Consider the following 10075-nt stretch of genomic DNA (forward strand, 5'->3'; position numbering starts at 1 on the left):
GTTAAGGATATCGAACAAAGTTGACTTTTGATTGTGGAATTCATTTCAGCACAACACACACAGTCCAGCATTCATTCGATTGTGTATAGAAGGTGACATTAATAATCTGCTTCATTTAGTAGATTTAGTAAATATATTCAGACGGACTTTAACAGCGTGCCACATCCATTTCCAAGCTCAACTTGTTTATCTTAAACTCTTCTCCATGTTTATGCGATCATTCAACTCTTTTTCACGTTGTCAAGCCAACAAATTGCCAGCCTTTGTGCCGCTCAGCCTCGCTCATTTCCATCCGAAAAACCAAAAATCCGAATCCGTAAACATTTCGAGCTCGGATAATCCCTACTTGTTGCGCTTTATTGCCCCTGGCTCCACTGCGTCCCCTTAACACTCTGTCGACACAGAGGAGAGTCGAAAGAATGACTCCAAAGGGGCGACCATTTGCTATCTAATCTGCTCGAGTGCCCCACTCACTCTCCAGCTGTTAGCTCATCTATTTCCAAACTGCAATAAAGCCAGACCAGACACAGAGTTCTAGACGATCCGTTTCACAATGCGATGAATAGAAATCAAAATCAAAGTGGAGACCCGTTCTTCGACACTGTCCCAATATCTGTAGTACGAGTAGACGCCTCTGCGCGCTAATGAATTTCGAAATCAATTGAATGGCCAGCTAGACGATATTGTATTAATTTATCAAAGTGCATATCCGAAAGGGCTTTCCTCTATAAATCGCTGCCTAATTTCCCAGCGTTTGTTAAATAATCAATAACTTCTCCTCCAGGTAGAGTGGCAGAGTCTTTCGGCCGAGTGTGAAGTCAGTTCATTAATGCCGGTGCTCAGAAAAGATACAGATACATTCGACGACCAGAAGAAGAGAAGTGTAAAATAAAGGTGTGTACCTTTCCTATAAAGGAACTGTGCGTGCATTTAGGAGCGGGCAGGTGTGGGTTCCCCTGCCCCTTCCCTTTCTCATTCCCATTCCCCATCTGAGAATGCTTCACAATGTGCATTGTCTCAGCGAGAAAGAAAGGTCAAAGTGCGTACGGCGTATGTGAGTTTGTTGCCTTCTCAAGTCCCTGTCCCTCCAATTCTCCGATCCCGACTCTCGAATCCCTATTCTCGATTCCCATTGCCGCTCACCTTTTATAGAGGCGAAGAATCCAGGTAGAGGCAAGAGAGAATTTGTGGCAGGTAAACCATATTTCAAATGCTGATAATTGGCCAATTTACAGCCAGGGCGAGTTGCTCTGCTTGAAAGGCGAGATATCTGAGCCCGGTTGCCACGCTTCATTAGCACTCCAGTGAAGTTGGGCAACGCTGCAGCGATATAGTACTATAATATATATTACCTTAGCTCTCTTACCCAACTAAAGTAAAAGGATTGTTGGATACAAGCATGGATTTCTGATCTGCACCCATAATATTTACATCCTAAGCTGGCCCGATTAAGCCTGCCTACACATGACCTTACCAAAACAGAGCGGCCAAGAAGTTTGGCAACACGGCACTGCACTCTGAATTATCTAGGCTGAAATGTTGACACTGCCTTTGTCATGTTTGGCCCTATCGCCCTCTCTGTTCCCTGCCCTTTGCCACCAGCTCGTCCCCTCTCTGTCACACAGCCAACTGACTGACTGTTTGTCTGTCATGTCGGCTGCTTTAAGCCTTGGTAATGACATGTAAGTTGCGTCTCAATTGCGGATTTGCGAGCTTCCAAACGAAATGAAATGACATTTTGATTGTCAAGCCAAAGCCGAAAAAGATGAGCGGCAAGGAGGGGAAGGGAAAGGGTAAGGCGAAGCTCACGAAACTTATAAATGCACTTTAATGTACGTGTTTAAGTTTATTGGAAGGATGCGCTGCCTTCTTTTCATTTCTCGGGCCATTTGTGCGCTCAAAAGTAAACAAATTACGTATACGTGCACACTCAAGATAATTGAAATTAGCGACTGTGACAGCATGATTACCTTCCCCAACATCTCCAGGGATCCGCCCATCCACAAATCCCGTGGACAAACAGCACACGAGTGAGGATGCGGATGCGGATGCGGATGGGGGGACTCAGATACGAAATACGTCCGAAAGATACAGATACAGCTACACACGAACGCACCACGTATCCGAAGACGCCGAACGCCCACTCGAGTGCCAAACCCCTATTGAGTGGGTTTTTTGGACAGGCCGCGAGTGTGGCTGCTTCTGCCTTCCCATTTCCATGCTATGCACTGGGAGAAATTACTTAAATTACTCAATAAGAATTACAGAAATATAGAACCCTCTAAACAAGCGAGTGTCTTCAATTCCCAAATGGTTATCAGTTTTTTAAAGGCAATTCGATCGGGTTTAAAAGGCAGCTTTTTTTCGCTGAGTGTACCAATACGATTGAGCCTCCCCGAAGACAGAAAACTGAAAGCCCAACCCAGAACGCATTGAGATTGCGTCTGAGGTTTGTACAATTGCTGGATATATGATAATGAGCAGGAAATGAGTTGAGTGTGAAATTTATGGGCAGGAGTGCTGTTCTATGATTTCCACAATGACTTATGATTGTAATTAAAAAGTTTCCCGAGAGTGTCAATAAAATATTACGCCTTTTAAAGGTGGCTTGCTGGCAGTGTATAGCAAGTCCATGCCGTTCACACATCATCTATCACAAAAACACACTCTCTAATCCCGTTGCCCCCAAAAAATATGCGTAAAATGCCGCAGCTTCCCCATAAAATGCTAATCCCATTAGCATAAACTGAATGCTACAAATGAAATTAAAAGTCAATAAAAGTTTAACTAGCTCGAACAATAGAAATCAGCGACTGCATTCTGATGGCCGGAAAATAAACGAAGTAAATGCTAGCAAAATAACAAAGTTTGGGTGAATTATGGGGATATAGCCAGCATAATGCAACCAAATAATGATTGTTTTCATGTTTAATTACAAAACTAAGCTGGCAAAATCGGTGTATTGTATTAAGGAATAAATCCGAGCTGAGGGATTTCTAGTTTGCTATTGGTAGTTACTGAAAATGAAGTGAAATGATAGATTGATAGTTAAACCCCATTTAGACCTGCTTTAAACTATTCAATACTTTAGGAATATCCCATTTGTAAGTATTTATATCAACTTTAATCCAACTTCCAACTAAACGATCAAAACTACCCTATTCCATCCGCAATTAGAGCACATTTATTTGCAAATGGTTGTAGAATTAGCATGCGCCTTAATTTTCGTTTGAAATGAGTTTGGATTTCGATGTGCAGGCGATGATAACTGCTTATTAACATTTGTTGCTTTTATGGCTTTTAATTAATATTTTCAGTAGTTCGCCGCCGAAAAGACCACCAGGCGAGACGGCAATAGCGGAGAAAGAGACGGCGATGGCGATAACTCTTCATGCATTCAGTCGTGCATGCAGCTTTTTCAGCTTTTTGTTTGAGTGGGCGGGAGTATTTCATTTGAATGGTTTGTTTGTGTGGCGCTTTTTTCGGCTTGGGGAACAGTGTTTCGTAATCAGATAATCATAGAGTGGATTCATTAAAATCGAAATATGAGCAGCAACAAAAACAAAAAGCCAGCGACGCTTTTGAAGCTGCTGGCGGTCCCTCCGAAAACCCAACCATCCAGCAATCCAACAATCCAGCAATCTAACAATCCATAAGTCCCAAACCCCCGACGTTTTCCAATGTGTGGCAAATAGTTTTGTAGATTTCTATCGAAAAAAGTGTTTGTTGTTTTTCGGTTTCCATTTTAGTTGTTTTCTGGTAGCAGAAAATAAACAGCAGGCGACCACCGCCTATGGGCATAATTAATTACATATTTCAATTGTGCGACACTGGGGGATTACGAAATGTTCAAATTGTCATTTGTTTGTTTAATGCTTGCCCTTTTCATATGAGCATTTCATTTCCATTTTTTCAAGTACCATTGAATTGCGATGGCGATGGCGATTGAAAGTTCATCGGGCTTTAGCCGTAGCTAATCCATATCCCCGCTCCCCTTCGCCTAATCACTTAATACCGCCAATAAGCCATTGTTAGGCATCCAGACAGGCAGTCAATTTAAGAACCATCTATCATTAAATAATTTGTTAAATTTCTGCCAAACTAACAGCGCCACGAAGACCCTCGGGAACCGCAGTTTGGCCTCTTCGACGTTCTTTTTCACTTTTAATTAGCTGTGCAGCCGATAAAAATGCGCTGAAAATGAAGCGGATCGGCTCCGCCAGCCCCAATAACAAAGGCATCCGCTCGGGGAAGGTGAGGGGGGTTCAGATATAGATATGGGGAGCGGGATCCCGGTCCCATCAGCCAGTCGGCGGAAGATTCGCACGGCGGCTTCTGGGAGAAAGGGATTCGCGGGGGAAAGAAGCGAAAATAGAATGGCAGTGATCACCCAAACTGAAAGATAGCCATTCAATTTGAAACAAATATGCCTTGGTTACACAGCTACCTTGGTTGATACTTGTCAGTTTGGCTTATGTGTTGCTTCAAGGAAATCCACGAGAGCAAGGTTCGTCTTAGCGATGAGCCACCGTACCCAACTGGGAAAGAGGGACAGATTTGAGCAGTGCCGTTGGCAATGGCAAAGGCGCTGGCGAAATGATCGCGTCTGAATGGTTAGTACGTGATCGGTTCATAAAACTAAAAGCAGCCATAAACTGATAATTTGAGAATTTATAAAAAAGCGAAGATGCAGACATCGGGTTCTTATGGGTCTCGGGGATTGATCGACTTGAGTAGCCCAAACACAGACAGGAAGCACCGACCATCATTGATATTGCTGATAACGATGATGGTGATGATGATAATGATGGTGATCCCAATGTTTTCTTGGAACCTCTGATCTATCATCCAAGACACCCACAATGAAGAGAAATGGAAGAATTAAGAAGGCAAATAATTATTAATTAACCCCTAGAAAACGTCTGACTTTTATGGGACTTCGTCTGGACGAATAATAATCCTCGAGAGGCGAAAATACCTAGCAGAAAGCTGTAAACTGCCAAAGTTTGTTGACTAATCCCCTTGCGGCCCGAAAGAATGTGCCTCGAATTTCATTGCCAGGCTCGATCCGTGATCCCTGTTTATGTTCCAGTTAGCCGACTGGGTTTCATGATTAAGTTTTAGTGCGTTTGCGTTTTCGTTTCGGGGCGATCCTATTGTGCAAACTCGTTCGACACAAGAACACAGCTCACTGCCGAGTCGCTGTTGCGAGCTGTTGCTTCTGGCAGATCGTAAAACGCTCCGTTTTCCCCGCCCAAGTTTAATGATCGTCGGAGCTAATTAAAATATTTAGTGGAGGGACGGGGACGGTGCAGCGGAACTGGGAGGAAGTGGGGAACCGAACGGCACACACAAATGAAATTCGTGTTAATTTTTTTACGGCCTCTATTTGCAATTTGCAATTTGCCATAATTAAGCATTAGCTTTTGTGCTGTGTCATGAATGGGGAGGAGAAGCAAAGTGAGGCGTGGCTGGGTAAGGAAACAATCTTTATCTGCAGGTCAAGAGTGTCGGCGACCCAAGATGCCTATAAAAATTGAAAATTACCAACGCAACGAGATAGAGTCGCAGCTACAGATACAGCTACAGCTACAGATGCAGATGCATATACAGATACAGATACAGATACAGATACAGATACAGATACAGATACAGATACAGATACAGATACAGATACAGATACAGATACATATACTGTTACAGGGTTGAGGGCATCCCGAATCGCAGCCATGAATGAAGTGCGTACTGAATGAAATGGGTCTGGTCTGGGAAACAGAATTCCCAGATCCAGATCCAAATTCAGAACTCGAAGTCGAACTCTACTCATCGCCATGGCAAATTTGAGCTAAAAGACACAAAAAACAATGTTCCTCTTCCCCCATTATGATTATTACAGTTTTTGTTTGTTAGCTGTGTGACAATGTCGGATTCGATTCCCGTGTCTTTCGCTCGCATTTCAATCGTCGGATGAACACAGCACCGATCCGAATCCGAATCCGAATCCGGAATACAGAATCCGAATCAGGGTTCTGCTGTCGCAGAGGCGTCGATAAAACCGCAGGGGGTCATAAATTTTTCGAGCTTCTTGCGTTTTGTTTGCCTGGAAATATCAATTGAAGTAGCCGCCGGCTGAAGTTATCGCCAAAAAATAAGGAATGTTCCTCAGGGAGATGCAAGTTCTGTTCTTTCCTGCAATATAACTTTTATTTTTGTCTTTAGCCACTGCAACCCTTTTTTCCGATCTCTCACTGTTTTTTTTTTATACGGGAATGTGTCATGTAAGATTGAAATTATCGTCGATAGGTATTTTCGAAGGGGTAATGACATGACAACCACAGTCGAAGAACGACATTAAAAAATAAAGGAGCGCTGGGTTCTCAAGGGTTATGTACCATTATAATATTATAAATGGTTTTTTTATATAAGTTTTCTTAGTCCAACTGGTATCTTTCGAAACTTGATTCATACAAAATTTATAAAAAATATCAATATTTGTATATAGTTACAGGGAATGTCAGTGTCTACCCCTTCTTGGTCTACGCATCTTTCGCGCTGCTATCGCACACGATTTAGTGTCGTCTTTGTCGCTTATCTGCGGCTGCTTTCTTCCAGCAGAAGACGCGTCTTTGGTTGGATCCACCTCTGCGGTATCTCCGTCTCGTTCTCCGATCAGCCGCCTCTGTCGCACTTGCAAGACGTCTGGGGAGCGTGTGTCATCGCAGTTAAGTGGCGCGGCAAAGAGTTAATCTCGTCGATAATTATAATTTATGGCTCGCTGTGGGTTCACCTTCTTCAAAAATACTGCAACTTGGCGTGGATGAAGTTCACTTTTTTCTTCAGTTTTTTTTAGTTATTTCTCTTATTTATTTCAGTTTGTTTTGTTGCTTCTCTTTTAAGCAACAGTGCTCCATCATAATCTCAATTTTAATTGGAGTTTCGGCATAAAGGAAAATCAACGCACCGAGTTGTTTTTCCTTATTTTTACTTTTCGCTGCCGTCAAACTGACAATATTTATGATTCAGATTGCTCATTGTAATTGATCATTGTCTGTGGTGGCGATCATAAACCATGGGCTCCACTGTACTGCTGCGTTTATGGTGCGCCCAATTATGTCAATCACAGTTAGGGGCTACTACACTTTTCCGTTGACCACATTTCACTTGTGGCCCGGACACCCCACACTCACCTACTTAGATACCGGTGCTCCATTGTGCGAGTATCTATATCGTAATTTATCAAATTGATAAGGCCGGCAGGCGATGTCTGGAGGTGGGATGATCAATGGTGCCCTGTGATCGCAGCTAGTCCTTAATCTCGGCCACATTAACTCAATTTGCGTGATAAATAATAAGCGCGGCTCAGCATTCGAGCAAATCGTCTGCTCAATCTGCTCAATCTGCTCACTCTGCTCAGCCACAATCATAATTTATCAGTGGCCCATCGCACAGTGGGGCAAAATAAGCCAACAAGAGCTGGGTATTATATATAGTTTTATTTCTCCCAATATGCCATATATGTTAAGATGACTGACTTTACTTAGATGATGCACTTAAAATCTTTATCAAGACAAATTCCCATTGGGATTTTAGTGGCATTAGAGGACATACCACAGTGAACCCGAAGCCTGGTCAGAACGAATCTATTTAAAGACCCACTCTCGGCGGCAACCACCTCCGTTTAACTCGCCCACCTCCATTCCGATTCGGAATTCACATCCACATCCACTTCCACCTCGACCTCAGCCCCATCCCCAAGCGAAGTCTCCACCTCCTCCCGAGTGCGAACAGGCCCAGAGCACTTAATCATGCGAGTCTTGTTGCAGATTAACTCATTACTTAACACTTTTCCACCGCCGAAGAAACTGACGGATGTTGATGAGCATAATTGTGTGGCCACAGTGTAAATCGGAGAGGCCAGCTAAACTGGCGAGATGAAGACGACAACACCTACAAATCAGCAAGGCCTCAGATACGGAATGGTACACTATGAAAAATTGATTTGACATTCTTACATATATATAACATGATTCCTGACCGCTTTTGAAAAAAAGTGTAGCCTTTTTTTATCAAATAAAACTGGAAACAATCGGCTTCATAAATTAGGATTATTAATATAATATTTTAATATTTTTCCAGTGTTATACCCTGCGGGGCGTGCCCATCGACATCGATTTGGACTGTTTCGAGAGCTGGGGAAAATGTTTCAAAATTGATGTTCACCTTCTGCCATGTTTGCCAACCCTCCGTGGAAGTCGGGGGACTCCTCCTAATGACTCGGAATATGTTTTGCTGTATTTGTAGCATTAACATTCCTTCGCAGCCGAAAATGTCTTCGGAACACATAGTGGATGTTGCGCAAACAGGCTTAAGTAGAACTCATCCGAGTAAGTAGCTCATGGATGTCACTGCAAACAGTTGCTGCTGATGGCTTTTTGGGATTGGCTTGGCTTCGGCTGCATTGGCGGTTAATTATACTTACAAAGATTTTGTGTGGCATACTCGGAATTAAAATTAATGATCTCCGATGAGAATCAGCCACAAGCTTCATTTGCATAAGGAAGTGCAGGGCCGTCAATTGGGGGAAATTGACAAGAAGGAAGTTGATGATCAAGGAGATGGGACAAAGTTCAATAAAATGTATTGATACTTCAGAAAATTTCTAAGTAAATAAACATCCAAATACTGGCGAATGATTTCTCAATCAGTAAACTTTTTAGTACAAGGGCCATAAAGAAATTATTATTCAGCACCATAGGTTGCCTACAGTGCCTCACAATTAAACTATTCAAAGCCCAAAAATTTGTTATAATTATTTATTGCACCTTATTTGAAACAAATTTATTCTGGGTAAACGAGGCTCACTGGAATATTTTCATTTATTATTTATTGAATTCATAACTCAGGCGAGTTTCCATTTCACCAGCAGGATTTATGTGATTTCTAGGCAAATTTACAAGCATTAATTGAACAAAACTCTCACGCACACGCATCGGGCCATATAAAATGCGGCTGACAGACGTCAGAATGGAGAAATGCGTAGATAACTACTGAGGAATCGAGGAATCGAGGTATCAAAGCGAACCACTCCCGAATATCCCCCTCCACCTATGGACTATTTCGTTTCATTTGTTTTCCGATTTTTCCAGCTTGGCCTTCATATTGCCTGGCGTTCGGATGGCCATAACCAATTATTTACCAACACTCTGGTGTCCTCGAACATCCTGGATGTTCCGACAATCGGAAATGCAGTCGAGTATGCGAGTGCAACCCTCTGTCGCAGTTTCCATGGCCATTGCCGTAATTACAGACATTTTTGCCACAATTGTGCTACAAATTTAATGCATTCTCTACCTGAATTGCGTATGCAAAGGGCCAAATTTATGGCTCTGTGAAATCTTTTTCCGATTTTGTGGTTTTGCCCCGACTCGGTGATCATTCAAGCAAACGATTCTGATTCCGATTCCGATCTTTTCCACTCTCCCATCCCTCCCAGGCCACATTAATCCCCCAGATAAACTTTGGCTATATGGTAAACGAGGAGATTGAGGAACTTTGGCCAGAAAAGCGCTCAGCGTTTGTAATCCTTTAATGGCCAACTATAAATGCACAAAGCTTTGGGGCCAACTGATAAATTCCCCTCATTACTTCCTCTCTATGCTTAATCCATTGTGTTTTCCGATGACTAAGAACTCCCATTTGTTGTGGCAGCCAAATGGGGAACGAAAATAAATCCATGCTTTATTGGGCGATATATTTACCTAAAATTAACTTGGTTCTAAGTTAAGACTCAGGTTTGTAGGGATTTTATACTGCTGTGTCCATCATTTTCCTACCATTCAGATTTCTTACACTTATTAAAATGAATATTCTTGTGATGTTTGCATTTTTTTCATAGGCGTTTCTAGGCATTGTTTAACCTACTTCCCATATCCGAGTGGCTTTTTGTTCGATAAGCCAGCACCGCATCCGTAAGATGCGCCGAAGAGTATCTTTTCTTGTTGACTTGCTAATGAAAGCAAATGCATATGATTAATTACAAGGGAGTCTCCGCCTGTGACAGCAACAACAAATGAGC

General features: G+C 42.6%; 1 protein-coding gene across 1 annotated transcript; it reads left to right on the forward strand.

Annotated features, from left to right (window-relative positions):
- Positions 1-8143: 8143 nt before the first annotated feature.
- On the forward strand, positions 8144-8564 carry LOC26535749. The gene has a single exon (XM_015199175.2). The coding sequence runs from the start codon at positions 8213-8215 to the stop codon at positions 8390-8392; it is 180 nt and encodes a 59-aa protein (XP_015054661.1). The 5' UTR covers positions 8144-8212; the 3' UTR covers positions 8393-8564.
- The last annotated feature ends 1511 nt before the right edge of the window (positions 8565-10075 follow it).

This window comes from Drosophila yakuba, chromosome 2L (genome assembly GCF_016746365.2).
Source record: "Drosophila yakuba strain Tai18E2 chromosome 2L, Prin_Dyak_Tai18E2_2.1, whole genome shotgun sequence".
In the NCBI taxonomy this organism is placed as follows: domain Eukaryota; kingdom Metazoa; phylum Arthropoda; class Insecta; order Diptera; family Drosophilidae; genus Drosophila; species Drosophila yakuba.

What these genes read in the sequence shown, in the direction of transcription:
- LOC26535749 (XM_015199175.2), top strand. Translation starts at nt 8,213, where the DNA reads ATGTTCACCTTCTGCCATGTTTGCCAACCCTCCGTGGAAGTCGGGGGA.